The 25332-nt window shown below is 32.9% G+C and overlaps 1 protein-coding gene and 1 pseudogene across 1 annotated transcript in view; one reads left to right on the top strand and one right to left on the bottom strand.

Moving 5' to 3' along the window:
• LOC145269267 (uncharacterized) overlaps positions 1-25332 on the bottom strand; it is a 700568-nt gene that overhangs the window by 405834 nt on the left and 269402 nt on the right. The window contains exon 4 of the mRNA XM_080124922.1: positions 14597-14887. Coding sequence (XP_079981048.1) covers positions 14597-14879 — 283 coding nt within the window. The 5' untranslated portion in view covers positions 14880-14887. The remainder of the gene's footprint in view (positions 1-14596; positions 14888-25332) is intronic.
• LOC145273861 (U2 spliceosomal RNA) lies at positions 12339-12464 on the top strand (annotated as a pseudogene).

Genomic DNA, 25332 nt, shown 5'->3' on the forward strand with positions numbered 1-25332 from the left:
TCAATATGGATGTTACATCAATTATGGTTGTAGGATAAACTCTTTATACTATGGTATTTCGAAGCCTAATTACATAAACCTTACCCGACTTCCTTATTACATTTCTTCTCCATTGTCATAAATTGTTGACCTACCCTTCTTAAATACCTAGACTAGCATCTGGTGTTTTGCACTGTATATACCCACTTTTTTAAGAATTCAACCCGTTAAGCTCTGACAGTTCAGCCTTTGTTTTACCCATTACCTCACGAGACTTTAGCTAAAGGGAATTACTCCCACACGACACTTTATCACTTTACTTTGTCTTAACTATAGAATAGAAATATCACCAGAACACTCTCAGACCACCCTTGCATACATCTTCCCCTCTCTTCTTGGTTTTTGATTCTAACTTGCAACCCCCCCCCGCGTATACCAATGTTGATATACAATACTAGCAAAATATCCATATATATCCTCTTTATATATTCAGACGTAAAACCTATCTAAGAACACTGCCAGGCACATGAGATACCTTCGTGTGAGATTTCATAAAAATCAAACCAGCCGTTTTCGAGTCTACAGGGAACGAACGCACAGGCACACAATTTTTTTTGTGCATCATAGTAGAGATAGAGATACCTGGATTTAAAACTTGGAACGTCTTCCGCGGATGCTTGATTATCCAATTACGTTTTAAGGATGCATCTGGACTTCATCTAAATATCCTTTTCACTTTTGCATTCTCAGAAACCTTCTCATTATCTTTTATGCAAAGTTGATTCGTTTCATATTCTGCAGTTCCAATTTAAACGCTACAGAACAACATCACAGTTTAAAGATGAAATACATTTTGTTAATATCTTCATATGAAAAGAAAGAAAGCATTCTTTGAAATGCTGCGAAATAAGGACATTTCTCAATCTGCACTGCGTGTTCCTTGTCGAATAATAAACTGTTTGTAAGGCCTAATTCATAGAGTTTTAATTCACACACACACACATATATATATATATATATATATATATATATATATATATATATATATATATATATATATATATGTATATACGACACAAACACGTTGTGACACTGGTTCTCATCAGATCACCGAAGTTAAGGAACGTTGAGCCTGGCCAGTACCAGAAGTATGATTATTTGGGAAGTCTAGACGCTGTATGTACAGCGCCGAGTTGTAGAAATGTCCATGTTGTTATCTGGGGGCGCAATAATTCACTAGGAGAGATCCACCCTCAGTCTTCGTTAAGACATGTATCTTGGAGAAGGAAAATATGATGTGAAAACCTGTGGTTTACTGTATACTTTGCCCCGTGGCAGTCATCTGCACTGACGAAGGTTAGCAGTAATACCAAAAAGTGTGGATAGTTCTACACAAAGTCTTCACCACTATAGACAAATCATCTGTGTGGATTTCCAGACAACTTAGTTGTTGTGGCCGAAGCTCATCCGTCGACACTGACGAGAGAATCCATCATATATATATAATATATATATATATATATATATATATATATATACTAGCGGAAGTTCCCGTCGTTGACTGGGTTCAAAAACAACCTACAGAAAATGGACTGTGATTTATGAAAGTATAATAGGTTATGAAAAAGAGGGGCTGTAAAGAGATAGGTTTTGATACTCAAAAATTTTACCCTGAGCAAAATATGATGAAAGTAAAGATAATTTTCGTGAAAAAATATTTTTTTATATCAACTTTGCTTCCATTCGTAGCCAAGAGGGACCAACAAAATGATGTTTCCTTACAAAGAGAAAATGTTATATATATATATAACAATATAAATATACAAGAAATAAATGTTACCATAGTCAATAAAAGTTACTTTTATGGTAGAAAAGTTCATTGGTTTGTATTTTTAAGTAGTTTGTAAAAAAAAAAAATTTTATTAATTCATGAACCGGTTTTAAAAAAATCAAAATGGCAACGACTTTGAAATGGAGAGCCCCGTTTTCAATTTGAAGGAGGGGCACCTAAGCATTCTGTGTTAACAATTTAAGAGAGTTCCGTCAACGTAAGGAATATTTATAAACATATTTTAATGTTTTCCGTTATTTTGTGCTTGAAGAATATTCGATTATGGCATGTGTAGTTTATATAAAAATTCATTTAAGTAGTAATCGCCTCAAATTTCGTTTTAATTTCGGTTCGCTGAAATTATTTCAAGTAAAGAGCATTAAAAACTATTTCAAAACAAAAACAAAACATGAACAGAACTTTTATTGACTATGGTAACATTTATTTCTTGTATATTTATTTTTTCGGATAGTCGTTTGTTGGCTTTTCTGCTAAACACTCTTACTAAATAATATCGACGAAATATCGAAAAACAAACAAACAAAAACAGTTTTGAAAAATAATGAAGCTTTACTTACTTTAGTAAAATAATCCGAAACAGCAAAATAGGATATTAAAAAGTAAACACGTAATTACTTTAGTTTTTTTAAAGCAAAGAATCGATATAAATATGAATAAGAAGAAAATGGCGCCCTTTTTAAGCAGAACAGCTTCGTTTCAGTTTTACAGTATTGAACGGTGTAGTATTGCGCCGTCGGATTTGTACTATTGTAATGTAAAGAACACGCAGAAAGGGTTGTAATCAACTGAATTCCTTCTAGTACATTGACAAAAAAGCTTAAACAGATATATAAATCAAATAAAAATTTATGTAAATGTTTTTAAAAAGACACGTAATCACATGAGTAGGAGTTTTTCCTTCTTTTGACACGATAACAAGTAAAGTTCTTATTTTTTATTATTTATCTACTTTCGAAAGAGTGTCACGTGCAAGTGGAGAAGGAAAAAAACAGAGTTATGCAAAATTTGTGTCGAGAATTGTTTAAAGTTCCGACTTTCTTTTTGGCTTTCACTTTAATAAGAACGTGAATTTATGAGGTGAATTTATTCGATACAATATGATCCAACGCAAAAAAATAAATAAAAGCTAACATGAATTAAGATTAAAGTTAAGGTGTTATTGTGGACCCTCAGCCCTTTTAAAAAAACCTTGTTAAACTTTGTGACATGTTTACATTCTATGGAGGTCAGGTGCAAACGAACACCCAATAATTTTATTATAACATATTTCTTCAAACTGAAACATAATTATCAAAGTATACTTACGCAAATAGATATGAAAAGTCTTTGTTAAAGTTTGTGCATATTTCAATGTAGTACAGGCGCGAACGCAGACTCCACAATTTTATTATACCATCCCTATTTAAGTTGAAAAATAATTATCAAAGTATTCTTATGTATATCTATATCAAAAACCTTTGTAAACGTTTTTTTTTTCATTCTTTTTCCCATACTTTGGGGAACAGGCGCGAACGCAGCTTTCACAATTTTTATGAACCACCGTTCTGCCATGTCAAAGATACCCATTCCTGATCCTCGATATATCTTCTATCATTATATGTAATCAGTTTTTTAAAATAGTCAACCATATAAGAGTCTATTCGTGACCAGACACACACACACACACACACACATTCAGTTTTATATTGAAAGAACAAAACAGCCAAAATACTTGTTTCAAACTAATATGGCCTTTTCAAATGAGAGAGCTGGTTGAAATTTTCCGCCCAGCCCCCTCTCTCTCATATATATATATATATATATATATATATATATATATATATATATATATATATATATACAGATTTGAAGGCAAAATTCGACAGCTGTTATATTAGGAAATGCCCTATGAGTTTAAAATAAATTTCTAATGAGATCAGGCTGTTTTTTTAAACGTTTACTGTCATAATTTACTTCAAGTATATAAAATAGGAATTAGTAACTGAGTTCGTACATCTATAGAGTAATGTCCCATTTATAAAATGCCATGCATTTTATTGCCAGTCCCCGAAGAGGAACTACTGAGAAATTAACATGCTTTCAAATTCTTGCTTCCAATTAAAATCTAAATATAATTTGCGGAAATTTTCCCTTTATATTGATATAATTCAAATACGAAGATTGAAATCTCCCTAGGGAAGGCAAATTGCGAAAGTCTTGGATGTGGTGATTAATATTTTAATTTCCGGTGATGACGTTTTGCTTGAGGATTCGAAATAGAACAGAACTTTTTCAGGAAATTTTATCTATTTAATAAAAAGCTACGCCTGCCAACCATAACTGAAATATTTAACTGATTATTGAAAGAAAAAATACAAATTTCACTCATATAAACGTTCAGAAAACAAAACTTTTAGGTGCTGGTCCATAACTACGCTCTTCGTAAAAAAAAAAATGAAACAAAAAAAAAAACAAAAGTAAGGAAAAATCTTTATGCTGTGATTCTTTTGAAGCGATCATTGGGAATTCGTAGGCATTACAATAATACACTAGGCTTATTTTACACTTAATTTCTAAAGAGTCTCTCAAGAAGGAGTTAAGCAGTGAGGAAGTTGCGTTTTTTCAATTACCCTCCCCACCACCGCCGCCACGTTAAAAATGGCTTTCTAGAATCTCACAGGTTTGAATTATTTAGAATTATCCATCGTCATGCAAAATGGCGCCAAGTGATTGTCGATTAGCAAAAAAAAAATTGATTTTTTTAAAAAGAAAACTACTTGAACGTAATTTATTATGGTATACAATATTTTCTTTCCATCACGAGTACGTACACCATGAGACTTTTATTTTCAATATTTTTGTTTTTCATGGAGGGGGGGGGCGAATTAACAACTTGCATTTACAATTATGCTCAATGTTTTAGCATTAATACGGCGTAAATATTTTTAATAGGTTTCCACTACCTAAATTGAACAGACAACAAAACCGACCAGAAATTTTCCGAATAAACATTTAAAAATAAAAATTAATATTTTTAATTAATTTTATAGAATAACTTTCGTAGCCAATCCGTTTCTTTCTACAAATTCTAACCTGGGTTAAGTACATAATATTTAACAATTGTAGACACCATTTTTTGTAAACTTACAAGTAATTCACAGCAAACAAAATAAAATAAAATTTTCTACCGACCTGTGTATTTTTAGATGCGGACACTGTAAGAGTAGTATTTTTTTTAAAGAAAGCTGTCTTATAAACCCATGTAAAACAACGACTGCGATTCAGCTTAATTTCGAAAACTTAAGTGAATACATGCGGTTTTATAAAAGTTCTGTTAGGAGAGCGGGAGCTTCCTGCTCGGACTTTGGGTTAGTTTAAAAATAATTTACTTATTAAGAACTTTTCCAAGCGGATTTTAATCAAAATAGCGACAGGTTCTTGTTGGGAAGGTAGCCTCGTTTTGATATTCGCGCTTTTCATGTTCCATGAAGTCTTTTTTTTTCTGTGCACGAGCCTTCTCCCCCCCCCCGCCTCCATAACCCAGAAAAAAAGTGACATAACTCTTAAAATGTAAACGCAGAATTTGCATAAAAATGTTACACTGCACAAGTGCCAAAAAAAAAAAAAAACGGTAAAAATAAACACAGAATTTCTTTGGAATGTTAAACTGTACAAATTTAAAAATGAAATGCCTCCTCCTTCACCCAAAAACGGAAACCCGAAAAACATTAAAATATGTCGTTGTTTGAAATACTAAACTGCATAAATGCCAAATTTCATTCCCCTTCAATTAAAACACACAAGTTTCTGAGGCGTACACAGAAAAAAAAAGGTTATGAAACATGAAAACTGCGAATTTCAAAATGAGGCTTTGTGTCCAACAAGAACCTGTCGCCATTTTGATTCAAAACTGCTTGTAAAAACTGATTTTTTGGGGATCAAATAAAAAGCATTAAAAACTGCTTCAAGACAAAAAAAGAGCTAGGTAAGTATAAAAGTAACTTTTATTGACTACGATAACATTTATTTATTGTGAGTATATATATATATATATATATATATATATATATATATATATATATATACTCTTTTCATCCTTATGTGGTTAAATTCTGTTTTACAATTGAAGACTTATGCGAGTGCTAAGTCTATTTCTATTTAACAATTTCAGTTAAGGCCTTTTTTTTCATCCTTATATAAATGAATTCTCTTTTGTCATTATAAACTTTTTTAGAAGTTGGATTATGTAAGTGCTTAGTGTGCGATAGGTTAAAATTAATATTTTATTTCTTCCGGGAATCTAAATTGCATTCTTTATTTCTATTTTTGTATTTTTTTATTTTTATTTAAAGCTTCTTCAGACTATTGGGTTTTTAGATATGTATGGCTAGGTTTCCTTCCTCTTATCTATTTGCCTTTCTGGTATCTAAGGTACTTAAGCTTTTATACATTTTTATTCTCATAGCATTTATATGTTGGTTAACATGCCGCAGAATGGATCTTGTAATCGTAAACATACATATTAATAGTTTTTCTTTTGATTATTTTTAATTTTATTTTATCTATCTTTTTTTTTCATATATTAGTCAAAATAGTAACCGTATTATTTTACATTTTTTATTGGGGAAGTGGAGAGCCATGTATTTAACAGCTGCCTGTTTTTAAATCCCCAAAACAGCTACATGGTAAGCAGCTGATGATCCCCGTTTACTATTTACAAAATTTTAGTTAAGCTGTTCTCTTTTCGGTGCCAATGTAAAGAGTGATTCGTGCTATTTTTTAAATTGCGTTTCCACATTTAATTAAAGTTTTATGATATGTTTTTTTTTATTCAATTGTAAGGTTAAAATACAGAATAGGCACAAAACACCCTCCCCTCTCCATGTTAAGAATGGCTTTTTAAATAATAACGTTATTATTTATGCACGGATCACCCTCTGCATGAGCACCCTCTTTTCATCCTTATGTAGTTAAATTCCGTTTTAAAATTGAAGACTTCTGCGAAATCGGCTTATGCAAGTGCTAAGTCTATATCTATTTAACAATTTTAGTTCAGGCCTTTTTTTCATCCATATAATAAATGGATTCTCTTTTGTCATTATAAACTTTTTAGAAGTCGGATTATGTAGGTGCTTGGTCTGCGATAGGTTAAAGTTATTATTTTTTTCTTCCGGGAATTTAAACTGCATTCTTTATTTCTATTTTTGCATTTTTTTTTTATTCAAAGCTTCTTCAGACTATATATATATATATATATATATATATATACAAGTTAGGAAAGCATTTCATCCAAGGCATGAAAATTGTTAAACAAAATGTGTTACTATAGGCTTTAAAAATAAAGGTACAAGATTCAATTTGAAATTTATTTATCTTCAAAGTGCACTTTTATAAATTTTACAAAGTAAGGTATAAAAATTTAATTTAAATTGAATTAAACAATTACCTTGGATTTATTTTATGTAATGTACATTCTGTTGCACTTTTTAAAAAAATCATTGAAAATTTTCTATCTATATCATTAATTGCTAAATGAAAGATAATGTTTTTAACTTGCAACAAAATGTACATTACATAAAATAAATCCAAGGTTATTTTTGGATGCAATTTAAATTAAATTTTTATACCTTACTTTGTAAAATTTATAAAAGTGCACTTTGAAGATAAATAAATTTCAAATTGAATCTTGTACCTTTATTTTTAAAGCCTATAGTAAAAACATTTTGTTTATCAATTTTCACCCCTTGGATGAAATTTTTTTTTAATTTGTATCTTATCTTTTTAAGATTATATTTTAAAACTCTCCTTCTCTCTATTTCAGTTTGTATTTCTCCTCACACCACAACTCATTTTGGCAACCCCCTCTTTATATTATTACAGGTCTGAATATTCTCTGTTTCAGTTTGTATTTCTCCTCACACCACAACTCATTTTTTGCAACTCCCTCTTTGTAATACAGGGCTGAATAATAAGAAAATCTGAATTTTTTTTAATACAAGCTTTAAAATAACTTTTTTATATTAAATTTTTTTAAATTTTTTCAGAATAGAAAAATCTTTAACATTTAATAAGGAACATATTTCATATAGGTTTCATTAACAAATGTTCAGTACATAACGAAAAATAATAGAGATGAAAATTTCAAAAAGGCTGTATAACTGGTTATGGTCAATAGTAGTCCTCGCCAGCGAAAGTCTTTGTTAATCTATTATTATTTAAAACATTTTGTGTCCTGCTCTTTCGCGCGAGGACTAATTCGCTTAGTGCTTTGTTGGCTTCTCTTTTGCATCTCAGACATTTCTGGGGAAAAAACTCTGCTTATGGAATATTCGTTCAGTTTTAGGCACAAACAGAGAATGAGGGAAGTTGTTGACGGTTGTTATTTTCTTCCTTATATTGGCAACCAGAACTAAGGGTTACTGTTTGTGTTTAGATTAATGATGACCATCGTTTACTTTTGTGATAAAACAAGCACTTTACAAACAAAATCCGCTGGTTGACAACCGGACGACTTACCTTTAAGATTTGGGATTAAAGTTTTAGGTTAAAATACAGAATAGTTACAGAAAAACCCTTCCCTCCCCATGCTAACTAATAGGTTTCTAAATAATAAACCTCAAAATAGAATACGTTCGACAACAAATGCTCAACTTCTGCACACTTTTACCCAAAATAATAAAAAATATTTTTATAAATCCTAACGGTAATCCTAAGTCAAGACTAACAGACGGACAAACATAAGCATATCATAAATCATCATTTTAACATATAGACGTTTTGCAATGTGATAAACGACTGCTGTTTGAAAAATAAGTGTAACAGCCTACCTTAACATCATATAGATGTCCATCTTGTTTAAGATATAGACGAATGCTGGGCAAGCAATCAGCACAAAGGTAATAAATTTCATTCAAACTCACATATTCCCAAAAGATTAAAGTCCTTATCACATCCACCATTTTAAAATTACTTTCTCTCTTATAAAAATGATTTCCTGCCACTGGAGAGCTCTCAGTTTCCAACTCTAAATCATACTTGCAGTTGAAGCTCAATTTCCTTATATATATATATATATATATATATATATATATATAAGATAGAACATAACTTATTATTTATTATTTACAATATTTATTCAGGAATTTCGGTCAGAATTGCATGGCTACAACTTTATGAAAAAAATATATTCTTCAATATAAGATGAGAAACCATTTAGGAATATCAACCGCTATATATCGGAGAATGGTGAAACCTCCTTGTAAAAACCAACATCGGCAGAATATTCTTACCCTGATCAAGATATACAATTTTTTTTAGAAATCGCTCCAGACAAGGTTTAAAGCCACTTTATGTAAGCCGCTAAAAAGCACAAAGCTGCTAGGATAGGAGATGCCTATTAAGCTTAATCTTGTAAATACCAACGTTATAGTTAGGAAAAAAAAAACAGTCAGCAGAAACAGAGTCCCACAAGCCTGTAGTTCTTGGTAAAAAAACTCCTGGAAAAGGAAGCTATATTACACCGCGGTATCAAAACAGTGAATCTATGGCAACCACTAGACCAACGAGCCAAACGAGCTGAAATAAAGGAAGCAGGCATAGATCAGACACTGTAGAAGAACACATACCCTGATAGTATTTATATAAATAACTGAGATCAGCAATATGACATCTGTTAAAAAAGAGGTTGCAAAGAAGATGAAAAGCTGGAGGCAATCAAATTACAGATACGTTTCTGCACTTTATCAAGAACCCTCAAATGAGAGAGAGATCCACTAGTACATATCTGACAACAGTACTCCATATATGGTATGAAAGTAGATTTATAGAGGTAGAAAATGGTCTCGTAAAAATAAGAAATACACACTGAGAACGGTTTATGAATTTAATATTCCTTAGAATCTTTATGTATCGTTATTGAATGCATATAGAATTTTTTATTTTGTACTTTTCAAATGCTTGCGAAACACTTAACAATTCTTTTGTCGTTGTTCTCAAAATAAAACGAATTTTGTCAACATACAAGTTTATTTACAATTCACTGTTGACCATTAACGAGAGACAGAGAGAGAAAGACAGACAGACAAACAGACAGAACAGAACTACGTGTCAGGCGACGGCAGAACTTGGCACTCACGCTAGATGACTGTCAGCTCTACTCTCTTTTTTCTCTCTCTTGTTTATGCATTACGTGTCTTATAAAGACATCAACCGACATTTTTGTTACACAGGCATCACCACTTATCAAGGTCAAGAGGCCACTCGAGGATAAGGGTTAAAGAGTGTACAGTAGAACTTGAACAATATAGTAATCGTTAGTAATAGAAATTCGGTAAATTTATTAACTTATATGGAATGGCTCATCAAAGATTGCTTACGTTAGACTTGAAGACAGCCATATTGTAGTCAGCTGGAAAGCAGGAAAATGGAAGACAATTCCATAGGCGTGCAGTTCTAAGAAAGAAGCTTTGCTCCTGGAATCTACGTTTAGGTTAAGGTACAGATAAAGAGTGAGGGAAATTATTGATAGTGTTTTCTGCTAGACGGGTGTTTCTTGTAAAAGTTTGGCGAGGGGGACCATAGATTGGAACTCAGTCGAGCACGTCATGAAAATAATGAAAAAAATGAGACAAACTCGCAACATCTCTTCTGTGAGAAAGAGGTTGCAGGGAAGATAAAAGGACATCTCCTACGAGGCTACGAAGTCTATTTTGAACTCTATCAAGGAAAGATAAGTTCTTTCTAGAAGCTCCTGCCCAAATGTGGCAACAGTACTCCATACTTGGACGTACCTGGCTCTTATATAGATAGAGAATTGCATCCGCAGTGAGATATCTACTGGATCGATAGAAAGATCCCACTATTTTTCCAGCAGCCTTGGCAACCGATTTAATGCTTGTGTTCCATTTAAGATCAGGAGTAAAGGTCAAACCCAGAAGTTTGTCAAAACATGAGGCCTCCCCAAGACGAGAGCCATTAATTTCAAGTGATGGCAGATGTGGATCAGAGCGTTAATGATGTAAATATTAACACTTGGTTTTAGATGCATTAAAAGTAACAAGCCACCTCTTTCCCCATTGTACCATGCACTCAAGATCAGAGGAGGGAGAATCAGAGAGAACTTGGTCGTTTACGGCCTTAGATGTGCTACCATAGATGGTAGTGTCATCAGAATAAATGTCTACGAATGATGTAAGGATGTGATTTGGAAGATCATTAATGTAGAGTTGGGCCCAGGATGGACCCCTGAGGGACTTCAGCATTAATACTGTGAGCTTCTGATTTCTTCCCATCAACCACCACTCTTATGAACCTATCAGAGAGAAATGATTTAATAATGGAGAAGACATTTCCAACTATACCGTAGCTGGAGATCTTGTGAAGTAAACCTTATGCCATACTCTATCAAAGGCCTTGCATGAAATGTAAATATTTAATTGTTCTTCTTTATTTTGCGTTACGCAATTCTAACTCCCCGCCCCGGAATGTAAGCTTTTCTTTGTTACAATTTAGGTCATTTTTATAGGACAAAAGAATATAGATTAAAAAGCCACCTGGATTGTGCGTGCGTGAATACCTCTGATTTCATTGGTTTACCCCGGCTTAATATTCAACAGTTCTACTCACATCGTTTCAGACACTCTAATCTTTGCTCCTTTTCAGGTAACATTCTGACTATTCAAAACTGAACTATTTATTAATATATGGTATCTCTGTTAATTTATTTTTTTTACTTTCATACTTTCATGGGAATTTAACAATTTAGGAATTGGCAACGTTCAGGTAGAATTTTCATGAAAATCTCTCATTTATTCACCCAAGAAAATTATTTCTGAAATCATAAAAACATTATGATTCTAGTAATTGTCTGTATTTTTGGGATGAGGTGTTTTCATTTATTGAGATTGTCGGACTGACTTCCTCATCTTGGTTCCCCAGTTCGATACAAAAACACCTTATGATTCTAATCTGATTATTAATTAAATATTGCGATTAAGAAGGATAAGTGACCCTAGGTGCGACCGTACAAGTGTCAGATGTAAAAATATTCCGATTACCAAACCAAACTTCATGTTATAGTGTACAATAAACCTGTAAAATATATATTTAAAAAAAAAAAAAACGTATTCAAATGTTTTGCATATTTTCTCTCATGTCAATTTCCTTATTTATTAGTCACGTGCAAGCGACTCTATAAGTCACTCCATCGGTCGGTCTGTCGGTCTGTCGGTAACACTTTTGTGCTTGGCCTTTTTGGTTAAGATCAAAGGTCTGTTGCTAATAGATGCTGTTCTTAGCTTTTTAAGATTTTCTCGGCCTTTTGCCCAAGATCAAAGTGTACTGCAAGCAAAGATCATATGTGGGGGCAACGCCACATAAGACCTTGGTCAATGTAGGGGCAACCCTTCATACCAATTGTCACTATCCAGCTTCCCTACTCCCCGGGGAGTTGGTCCCCATTTCCCCTTCACTCCTCCCATTAAAAATCGGCCCTGTGCCTAATTTGCTCGGTGGGGGAGCAAATAAATACAGCTTTTCTTGGCCTTTTGGCCAAGATCAAAGTGTAGTATCTGTTCTTACTACATGCTGTACTTATTGTGATATAAAGTGGGGGATCACTTTTCTGTATTAATTTAATGTAAAATGATCACCCACTTTACAACCAGTCATTCTCCAGCTCATGCAAGTTGTTTGTGAAGGATTCCCGTTATTTTTAAGCATTCAAGTCATTCTTAAGCTCATTCAACTCATCCTTATTCATTAAAGTCATTCTAAGTCATTTACTTTTTATTTATTTAAGTCATTTCAGCCCGTTTTCGGTCATTTTAGTTTATCTTTAAGAATTTCATGTCAATCCTACATTCACGCATTACACAAGAGCACACGACTAATGGTTATCGGCCTTGTTTTAAACTAAATTTCCCGTTTAGTTTGCTAATCGGAACATTTTTACATCGAGGCTAAGTTTATTTTTATCTGAGATCTGGTACAGTCGAATTTAAGATCACCTATGATTGTGAATCGGCATTAAATATTTTATAATCTATTTGCAGGAAACTCGACGTTGCTCAAGGCCGAATGAGGGACACTACTATCCCTTTTACACTATACTCATGACACCATATTTTCTTGGTGCTTATGTAGATAACAGACTATATTATTTTTTAGATTGGACTAACTGGACGCCAAGCGTTGCTCTCTTGTAAAATACACTTACAAGTGATATTTTAATTCATGCAGATTTCGTATTTATTATTAAAAAATCATTTCTCAATCCATTATTATATATTATACTGTACCCAATACATAGTTGTGATTACAAAAGTAAAAAAAGAAAATAGTATTACTTAGGTGCCACCAGCTAGAATTGAAATCAAAACATATAGTACTGTAGCCTTAGTCGTTATCGTTTCAGTTATCGTCAGATGGATAAGTAAAGTTGAAAATGACCCGACTTTAATGCATAAATGTATGTATTTGCACATGCGTACAAATATCACATTCATTTTTTTTTCAATCTTGACCCCCTTAGCAATTATTTTTTACTGGCTGAAAAGCGAGAAAAGAACGGTTCACATATAATGCAATTATTAAAGTTTTATTCAGATTCTTTAATACCAGTCAAGGATACGCCCTCCATTGTCGCTTTTAAACTCTCCCCTCTCTTTCTATAGATCAGGATTCTCGAAAGTTTAGCAGTCCAAAGGAAAATAGAGTAGAAGACTTTCCAGTATCTAAAGACCTCATCAGTGAAGGAGTTATATCTTGCTTCTTGTCCAGTTAGTTAGGAGTATGTTCATCAGAGCATATTCCATTAAAGTACTTGTAAAATAAACGCAAACATGTAACATCGTGATGATGAGAGAGGTTTGAGCTTGTCCGATACTGCAGAACCTATTATATTTTGAACTGTTTTTGAACCCTGTTTTAGAGTAAAAGAGACTAGTGGTAGATGCATCAGTACTGAAATCAAAAGGAAACAAGTGAAGCATGCATGGTCCCCTGTGAGTGCACAGTGAACGAGACATAAAAGAAATGACTAAGGTCAGCATTTGCCCCCCCCCGCCATTAAGCCCCCCCCCAAAGGTCCCCAGGAGACGTCAAATCCTGGTGAAAATGAACAAATCATGCAGTTTTAGGCCTTAACATATGTAAATTTGAGTTCTGCACCGTGCAAAAAAAAAAATGAGTAAGTCCATCATTTGCCTCCCCCCCCCCATTTAACCCCAAAAGCCCCCAAGGCCTTAACATATTTAAATTCGAGTTCAGCACCATGCAAAACTGGTAAACAGATATAAACAGACAATTTTTGACAAGTATGGTAAAATAGTCTAAAAAAATGGAGTGTTTTTATTAATCCTAAAGGAGTCCCTTTAGCACACCCAAGAGTTATTGCGAAGTATAGACATGCAAAATTATGTAGAAATCAGTTAGTTACAACTTTTCAGAAAGTTTTATAAAAATCCAAGACATCAAGTTTTTTAAAGGCACAAAAGCGTCAATTTTAGCCATTTTTACCTGAAAAGAAGGGAGCAACTTGAGTTTTCCCAGAAAATCCATTCCGTTACTTTTTACTCATATTCTGTTTAAGGTTTGTGCAAAATTTCAAAAATTTCACGGCATAGTTATTGAGAAAGATATGGACAGACGAACGGGCGAACAAACAAGGGGGAATTTACAGGTCCACCCTTCTTTTGTCAGGGGATGAACAAATGTAAGTAGGGATTGTGACCCAACGGGTCACTGATTGTCTATTACAATGATAAAATACAGAAAAAGTATCCTTACCGTTTAGAACATGTACTTTAAGACTAGCAATGTCCATCTCTGAAATGCGGCAAATATATGTCCCAGCGTCAGACATTTTACCGTGTTTGATCTCAAGCTCACTGCGAAGGGACCTCGCACTTACTGATTGATATTTTCGGATAAAAATTTTTGTCAGAGGATTTTGTCGGATTTCATTTCCGTCTTTAAACCAGTCCACATCTTCTGGAATGTAATCAACTCCTGTTGCATTGCACTGGAGCGATATTGTGTCTCCCACGTCCACATATTGATTGCCTGCCATGTGGATCTCTGGAAGATAAAAGAAAAGATGATTTAACAATGAAAAGTAAGAAATAAAAGTCAGGATGAAAATATAACAATAACAATTGCGAAAGTACAAAATTAAGCATCTAAATTTTTATGTCATTTTGTGTGAATCAGATTTGGAAAAGTCTGAAATTTGTCCGTTTAGCTTTTTATATACTACAAATAAGGCATGGCAAATGTATGAGGCACAACGCGGTTCCTGCTGATTCTCTATTCCTGTGATATTCAAGCAAGGGAAATTTAGGCAAAATAATGTAAGGCTCAAGAAATTGCTATTAATGTATGTTTTCGCTACAAATCTTTGTAAAAAAATAAACTAAATTTTGTCTCATAAAAAAGATGAATATTAAAATAAATGCAAAAAGAAAGAATATTTGTTAATTTTTTATTGTAAATATCTTTTCTGTATTTTATAGTAAGTTTTTTATCATACACATCTTTGTTGTTTTTATAGTAATTTTTTAAGCGTAAATATCTTTTGCATGTTTTATAGTAAGTTTTTTAATTGTAGATATCTTTTCTGTGTTTTATACAATGTTTTTTAATCGTAAATATCTTTTCTGTTTTAAAGTAAGTTTGTTTTAATACTAAATATATTTTGTTTTTTATAGTAAGTTTTTTTAAATGTACAATATCTTTTCTACTTTTTATATAAGTTTTTATTAATAAATTTTTGCCAAAAAATGGCAACGGAAAGAAAATATATAAAAAAGTATTTAATTCCGTCAAATCTCGGTTTGTCAGTCTGAAAAAATAAATTCCTAGTCATGTTTGTTTTTTAATGCTTTTTTCTTTTGTTTGTTTTTTCTTGTTTGTTTTGTGTTTTGTACCAGAGAGCCTCCAAAATATTTTTAACTGAAGAAAATAACTGTATGCCTGTTTATTTAAATTAAAATCGGTTGCTTTTTGTTCTTAATCGCTTGGATGACGTGTAAATATCACACAAATAGAAAACTAGCAGGAGCAATTGTCGTGATTTATCATACATGCGTTGTGCCTTAATTTATCGTACATAATTAGTAAAACAATAATTTGGAGCAAATCTAGTTCCTGATTTATATGTATTTATACATTTGTTGGGACATCAATTTGTCGTATATAATGTGTAAAAACGTAATTTTGAAGAATTTCTGTAAATGCATAACGTTTAGATTTGTGAAAATTCCAGATCTGGAGAAAATCGTGATTTAGAGGAATTTCAGATTTACAATAAAGTCTATAATTTGGAGACACTTGATATTTATATAACTTTTTTTGTCAATTAAATGTGTAGTTATCTACCTTGTGGATCAGATTCCGTTTTGTAGGCAGAAAGATTATCACTTTAGAAACTTGCATTATTTGTTGGTTACAGTTTTACATGACTAAAATTCTATCGAAAATAAAAATCCTGTAATGTCATTTGTAGAATTGTGAATACATGCCAACTTTTGATGTAATAAATCTATCCATGATGTACTAGTTAAAGGCATTAATAACTAAGTTTTAAATCTCAATCTTCTGGAAGTTGAAGGTTCAATCATTACTACAGACGATGATAACTAAATATAAAATAAAAAAAATAACACTGTTACTCGGTCATAGTAAATGAAGCAAGAATAATCTGCTCCGGTTGATTAAATAAAGAGCTAAGGTCAAAATTCTATATACGTTCCTGAGTTTGACATAACAATTCCGAAGTTCGATCAGTGAACCTGAAGAAGGTCGGAGGTTACATCGGTTGAAACTTTTTGAAAATAGCAACCTAGATAAGAACTATTACCCAAACAAAACAAATACACATTATTAATCAAAATTTGGAGCATTAATAGTCAAGTTGTTTTGTGTTATTTGATATAGCATATCCTAATGATTTATAAATTTTGTTTGGAAACATTTGGAAATCTAGGCAAAGATGTCGTAGTGTGGGTTACGTTTAGTTTTATTCAAAGGAAAAACGGGGTGGAAGTCATTTGTCAAAATTCAGATACTTCCGATTTTTCTTAAATTTTAACAATAGAAATTAGGCCTCAATTGGTAAATATTCTCCAAATATGCGTTGGGGAAAGGTATTTTAAATAGATTTACGGATACATAATACAGGTACAACCTTTCATTTGAAAATTCAAATATTTTTTATTTGTATTGTAATTAAATATTAAACAAATTTCTTCGAAATTTGCTTTAGACCTCTTATTATTTTAGAATTTTATAACATTAAAATCATACAATGAATTTTGATTCTTTTTTTTTTTTTTACATGGAAGTCACCACTTATCAAGGCCCGGAAGCCACTCGGGGATAATGGTTATTGCGTGTACAGTAATAAATGGGATAGTATCGTAGTAATCGTTAGTATTGCAGATTTAATAAAGTGTCTTACTTAAAGGGGGCGGTTCATCAGGAATTTGTTTATGATGGACTTGAAGACATCCAACTTGTAATCAGGTGGGAAACAGGCAGACGGAAGAGAGTTCCACTGGCGTGCACTTCTAAGAAAGAAGCTACGTTTTGGTTTTGGCACACTAAAGAGTTGGGGAAAATATTTGACAGTGGTTTCAGCTAGACGGGTGTTTATCGTGAAAGATTGGCGAAGGGGGACCAGGGATTGAAGATCAGACGAGCACTTGCAATGGAAGTAACGATAAAATAAAGACAGGCTCGCAACGTCTCTTCTGTAGGAAAGAGGTTGCAGGGAAGAGAAAAGGGCATCCCCCACTAAGCCACGAAGTCTATTTTTACTTTGTCAAGGCAGGATAGGCTGTTTTTAACAGCTCCTGCCAAGATGTGGCAGCAGTACTCCATCCTTGGACGTACTTGGCTTTTATATAGATAGAGAATCGCGTCAGCAATTGGAATAATAAGTCTAGACATAAGGCTTAGTATCACTATATGTCGATCTTAATCTTCGTAAGAGTACATAATATATTATATTCCTTTTTTTTTTCAATTATTCACTTTTCCTGGGACGGGTACTATTCCTTGTTGATATATTAATATGTTTCGTTGCTTAACTAATGTTTCTTTTCTTAAGTAACGTTTCGTTCATATAATCGCGTTGTTAAATAAACCGTGACTCGTTTGTAGCATGCATGTTTTTACCCATCTTTTTAATTTATCAATTTAGTTACAATATTACTGTATATGAGCGTTGTTCTTGATACTTTTCAAAAACACCATTGCCATTAAAATACACACTCTGAAGCCAGACACAGTGCCACGAACATAAACACCAGATATCGAAAGAAGAGACGAGTAGGAATAGGAGAGATAGAAAGACATAAGGGAACATGAAAATAGAGAGATTGGGAGAGAGAGGGAGAGAGAAATTTAGGGAAAGATTGAGAGAGAGAGAGAGAAAGATTGAGAGAGAGAGATTAAAAGAGAAGAGTCAAAAGAGAATGATAAAAGAAAAGCAGTGGAGTGTAAGAAAGAGAAGCGTTTAAATTGGATAAACGAAAGAAATAAAGAGGAAAAATAGACAAAGGAAAAAGAAGGAGCTTGAAAGAGAAAGAGGTACAAGAGAAAGCGACCTAGAAAAACAGCAAAATACTTGACCTGAAAGCTCAGCTGATGCCATTCACTGAAGTCTATCATGACTTTCTTAGAATTAAACAACTATTTCCCAAGCAATCTTTTATCCTTTTCATGGCTTCTACTAATGTTTCATCCCAGACGAATCCCAATTTCCTTATTCTTTTCTCATCGTTTCATGTTTTTCAGGTTTCATTTCCTAAATGTTTTTTTTTTTTTTTACTTTCTGCTGTATTAATCACTTTTTATTCCAGCCATTTTTGCTATTGTAATCTCCCCTTTCATCTCATTCAATATGGCGGCCATTCCTCACATGATAATGTTTGAATGTCATACGAATGGTGTAAGGAAATGAACTTTCATCCAGAGGAAATAACTTTAGAGGACCTAAGGGAAGTGACAACACAAAATCACCTTAAATATTGACAGGTTTTCAGACAGGTAATCAGAATGGTCGTTTTTCGTAAGTAAGCCAGGAGTTCATTTCAATAGCAGAGTCTACATAACACACTGGAAATAACTTCCCATCTGTGAAATACATACTTACGGAAATACTTCTCTACAGACTACAACATAGTCGGTTGCAAGTTCAATTTTATTGGCAGCTTTCTTACCGTTGTAGATGCATAAACATTATACATCCAAACTATTTAGATGTAATCTAGATTTCGTCAAAACTGTTGAATTTAAGTGTTCTTTGAGAAGCATGCGGGCGTCAGTTTGATCTTAAAGAGTTTTAATCATATTATTTTGATTTTTCGGGATATTATTCTCATCTTGAATACTATTTTCACAAAAATTTGACTGATATAACCTCCGATCTTCTTCAGGTGCATCTTGTCAAACTCGGAAATCTTTCAGTAAACTCTAGAGTCTGTGTAGAATTTCGAACAAATACCTTTATTTATCCACGGGAGTAGCATACACGCGTTTCGTCAGCTATGGCAGAGTAGTTCTCAGTAATTTGCAATTGTATTTTGAGAATTGCCCACAGTGGGGATGAACCGTCAACCTCCAGAAGAGTTTAACTTTACAACCTTATTTTACTAAGTACTTTATTCACTATACCATGCTTACATATTTAAATAGATCAAGTTTAGCCACCTGGGTCAACTGGCCACTGGCAAGGAGATTGCCTTATTATGTATCTTGTCAATGTCCAGGGACTAAAAGACCAAACCACTCTTCTGGGCGGTAATCACGTAATTTCTGACCTTCGTTTTTAGTTTTCCCTCTTCTTTTAAGGCACCCTGCCTCCAATCTCCCCATTCGCTAAGATAAAAAAAAAAACATTTGAGCTCTTATGTAATCAAATTTTGTCCATTCTATTAATCGTTTACAAGCCTCTCATAGAATTGCTCATAATTCAACAAACAATTATCCTTGAGTAGCGGTTGCCCTTAGTAGATAGTGACGTATTAACATAAAAATTTGTTAACACATTTCTGTTACATTATGTAGTGTTTTTACCCACAGTTTTGTTACACTATAAATAAAATATCTTTTCAATGACCTTAAACTATATCCAGTGGCGAGGCCCCAGCTTGCGAGCTTTGGGGAGTGTGGAGCCACCCTTTAATTGCCATTGCTCTCAGGTCCACTCTGATCCGGAGTGGTAGTACCTGTTAGGGTTCCAACTATGGGTTAAATAGCAACAGACTTGAAAACAACAAATATATTCTATTAAAAAAATTTTCTTCAAAATCTTTGGATTCGGCATTAAATAATATGAAAACGGTTGATATGCCGTAAAACAAAACCAACCAACGAAATATCTTTTCATCCACAAATCATATTCTGATTCTCGCTTCCTCTTATCCTTTATCCCTCCTGCACTTCTTTTGTTTAAGTTGTCCAACAATCGATGTTGTATCCAACATATCAACTGAAAGTAGTCATTTTAACAGATATGTGAAAGAAACAAAACTAATTCCATCCCATGCCGCACAATTCTAGTCTGGTAGAGTGTCAGATAATGTGACAATATTGGGTTATGTAAGTCGACATGTGTTGATGCAAGTTTGTTTATCTAATTATTTTTTGTTTCAATAATTTTGAAAAAAAAATTGTTCTACATTTTGTCTTGATCTTTCTTACATTATTATTCTTTTAAAATTCAATTTTTTTTTTCATTTGAACTGACTTTTGCGTTACTTTATTTTTATTTTTTGATATCCTCAAGTAAATTGGTTTAGTTTTTCATTTTTAACATATCTTCCTTGTTATGAGGAAGTTTAGTCAAAGCAGAAAACAAAAGCAAATTTGATTTAATTTTTTTTTTTTTTTTACATACGTCCACGCATTTTTATGAGAGACTTCGATTGCCAGACGGTCGGTCACATTTCAGGATAGTAAAATCATTGGTGAAAACGAAGCTTCAATGGCACATTTCATGTAAGATACGTCCAAGAATTTCTATAAAGACTCTGGCCATCATTGTTTTCTGTTAGTTTAAAGTTTAAAATATAAGTTAATAGCAGATGTACCTGGCGTTTCCCGGTATTAAATTACTTAAAAAAATATAAACATTTAAAAAAAGATGTACCAATCATCATATTAACCAGTGTAGGTTAACCACCCGAAAGGGATTTTTTTTTGTGCTTTGAATATTATGTTATTTTGAATATGTAGTCAGCGTTTACCTGTGGAAAGGAAGTGTTTTCATGCCAGGTTGTCCTGACAAACCCTTGTACAGAGAGACTTTTAGCACTCGAGAACATGTCTAAGAGACATTCATGTAATGTAAGGTTATATTACGAGCAATAAACACTAATAATCATAACTAAAAGTGTTCATCAATACGTCTGTAAATAAATATTCTATTGATCTAAAGATGGGACTAAGACTAGTAATACTACTTTGGGTTCAAGTATATCTTGAAATAATACAAAACAACGTGTTATTCTACACCCATAATCCTCCTATATTAGGGTCTTACCGCCTAATTCACTTTAAGATCAAAGCTATGATTTTTTGCAGTGCGAATGGCATTCGTGAAATCAAGATTGTTTCAACAACTATCTGAGTACAGAAAGTATATTTTTTTGTTTTAACTTCCTCTCGCCTGAATGTCATGAACCCTTCGAATTTTAAATTCTAACATTTAAATATTTAATGTTCATTCTCGTACTTTCTCTTGCTGTTACTGTCGTTTTTTCCGAAGAGATTTTAAAAATGTCCTTAAAGTTGTTAGAGGAACGACATCGATTTGAAGTAAGTCTTTCTATTCCGCATTTATTTCACTACAAGCAGGGAGACGCAACCTTGCCCGGGATTGAATGGTGAATTAATTAATTGAATGGTTATGGGTGTATTTTTTAATGGATTTAAGCAGATATAATATAGGTACGCTTTCTTATTTGAAAATTCAGATATTTCTGATTTGTATTGTAATTAGATAATAAATAAGATTCTTCGCACAAGTACATAAAGTAACGCTCATATTTTTATAGCTATCAAGATCGGTGTAATCCTACATTTTTCAATCAAATTGATTACCTGCTCTAGTTGGGGACCCATCGCGGTACACTATTGGAAGCTTCGCATACGGCCCCCAACAGTGATTTAGTCCATAATATATTATAGTCTATATTGCACTGTAGAGAATACACTGTTGGTTTTATAAAATTACTTTGATATATAACGGCTTGAATTAAAGTTTTAAATGAAAAAGTAAAGTATCATGGTTCAACATTGATTTCGAACGCATCTCTGTAATATTTAAGAACCCACTGTTGATTTTATATGCTGGTCTTTCTGATTGTGTGAAAACAAATCTTCTTAAATGAACTTGTGATGTTAGGCTGTATAAGGTGTTAACTTTGATCAAAATCGCCTGTTCCTTCTTTCATCAGATTATTTTGATTATTGATACTTATTGAAGACAAAACCTATCTAAATGCACTGCTAGATATATAAAGTATATTTGTGTTAAATTTTATAAAAATTAGCCCAACCATTGCGGAGTCTATACAGAACGAATTCATGCACACACACACACACACACACACACACACACACACACACACACACACACACACATTTTTATATAATAGTAGAGATTAGTTGTTCTATCTATCTATATATATATAAGTATGTGTATTTATTTATATATTTCTATGTACACGATTTACGCCTAAACTAATTAACCGATCATTATGAATTTGGGAATGAGAAACTAGTCGTAATGGTTAGTGATGTGAGTTATATTTGGTTTAATTTGGAGTAAATTAATCTAATTTAAAATGGAGTAAAAAGCAGGTGGTTGATTTTTTATGACCGAATGCTGAGATAAGCGAATATTACCTATTTTTTTTATTTCTTAATATGTGATCATCATTTACGGCGACAAAGTACCACTAAAGTATATGGGTTAATGAGATAGAATGATTGTCAGCCGAAAGATGAAGAACACCAAGAGATTACTAACAATGTTCAATGTTATGAACTGGTTTCCTACTTATGAAGCACTTTATGGTACATTTGCTTTGGCATTGGGTTTGCATAAAACGATATTATACTCAGCAGGGAAGTAGTAATACAGTAATGTGTTCTAAAGGCGAGAAACAGTGTTATTGTTTTCCTTCTTCTAGACTAGTGACTCAATCCAGGATTGAGGGTCTAGTTCATCCTACTAGGAACAGAAGAGATAGATTTATACCTTTCCCAAAGTTATTTTAAAAAGTGATTTCATAGCACTGGTGGAAGCTAAATCCGGCATACTAAATCCATAGTCTGCATCTGTAACGGTTCCATCACTTCCATTTCTAATTTCCAGTCATATACTTGCAAAACTAAGCTAGGAAATTGATCTGATGTAAATTAGTCATCAGCCAAGATGAAATTGGTCAGTCAATTAGGTTATTATATGTGTCTATCAATCTGGGTTTCATGTCTGGGAATTAAATCACTCTCGATGTATGTCTGGCACTGGGTGGGAGAGACAAAGAAATGAGCAAAGGACCTTGGTGAGTATCTCGATACTATTGTTGCATGGCGAAAGCTAAGACAGCCATAAAAGAACCGATTTCGTTTCTATTGTTTTTAGTTTTTCTAGTTTTACTTTTGATGTGATCATTCATTCATAAATCACAGACTGGAGTCGATACTGACAGTTGACAATCGTGTCTCATTAGGAATCTCTTGAACAATTCGAAAAGTACAGATCATGGCTGATTAGGTCCACATTTGGCAAATCAGACAAGGTAAGCATCAAACATGAATACTAATCAAGGACATTAATTGAAATTACTGCTTAGATAATTGTAGGTACAATTAATTACTCTTTCCTGTCTTAATTTTACATATGTTTGTCTTCCCATTTAGATGGGGTTTTCTCTTTATTTTTTTTTATTTAAATTTTTTTTTCGAATTTTATATTATCTTATTCACCTGCATATACAGAAATACAATTTTAAGATAATTCGATGAGGCGCAGTTATTTTTATATCCCATTTAGGAAAGGTTAATGTTATGGTGTTGGTCGATCTACCATTTAGGTAAGGGATGAACTTACCCAGACACAAATGCATTTACAACTAAGCATTGCGGCAGTTATTGATGGCAGTTATGGCTACCGAATCGGAAGCATACTTTCTATAACGTACTTTTGTTAATACACATTTTTTAATGATACTATCTTGATTATTACTTGCTCTTCAATGCCATAACAATTTGTATATAGAATAACTTGATAGCAATTGCAATAAACTAGCAAAAATAATGGCACAAACACATCTGCAAATTCAACCGGTATACCAGGCAAATAAGATCGGACTTTATCAAATATGAATGACTTTTCATATAAAGACAAATGTCGAAGAAGATCCGACGGTATTGTAAAAGGAGTAGTGTTAAGTTCATAGAAACCACTCTATCTGTGCCTAAATGCAAACACAGATTCCACGAACAAAGCTTCTTTTCCAGAAATACCTGCATTTGGACCACCGTTCCACTGGCATGCTTTCTGGTTGAATACAACATGATAGTCTTCAAATCTAATGTAAACAAATTCTTGTTAATCCGTCCTTATATATAATCAAATTCTACCCAATTTACACCATTAATGATTACTACACTACCATCTTCAATTCATTATTCCTTATTCTCGAATGGCGTTCTGGCCTTGATAAGTGGTGACTTCCAAGTATATAAAAAAACATGGAAAAGAAGCCAGTAGGTATGAACTTAGAAAGAGAGGCATAGCAAGAGTGGGAGGAGGGTAGGCAAGTATTTGGATGTTTGGTGTGTAGAAACATAAGCAAGATTGATCTGCGATGGCAGCAGCCAATTTTCTCAAAGACAATTTTAAATAATAAATTTATAAAATTGACAATCTGTTTTCATAAATTTCTTAATTCTAGGAATTCAATGTATTGTTTAGCTGCTATATAATAATAATAAATATGATACGTGAATCAATTTAAACAGAATATTTCAATGTAGTTTACTGCCAACAAGGCATAATCGGTTTCACAATCTAGCAGCGTGTGATCCCCTTTCTTCCCCACAACCCCTTTCTAACAGAACAAACGTTATTTTCACAGCAGGTGCTCGACTGAGCTTCAAGATTTGGTTCCCTCCTCTGTAAAATTCGTCCTTCCCCCCAAAACTGTGAGGAACTCTACCTGCTAAGAGTTTTCCTCCTATCTATATCTTTGGACTTTTCAAGACTAATGTCAATAGGTATCACCTGTCTTTGTGTTAATTACCTTTTTTTTTTCTTTTTTAGTTCCTGTACATCAAGTGGCTTCATCCGCCTTCCATAAAATAATTTCATATTAGTAAGTGGAATTTTATTTTTCAAAATTATTTTTATGTTTTTTTTTAAATGTATTTTTATGACGTTTCTGCATTTTTGAGATGAGGATTGGTTATTCACATTATTTGGATTCATCAGATGGCTGTTCTTATCT

The sequence above is a fragment of the Euprymna scolopes genome, chromosome 4 (assembly GCF_053919585.1).
Source record: "Euprymna scolopes isolate OS-2025 chromosome 4, ASM5391958v1, whole genome shotgun sequence".
Lineage (NCBI taxonomy): Eukaryota > Metazoa > Mollusca > Cephalopoda > Sepiida > Sepiolidae > Euprymna > Euprymna scolopes.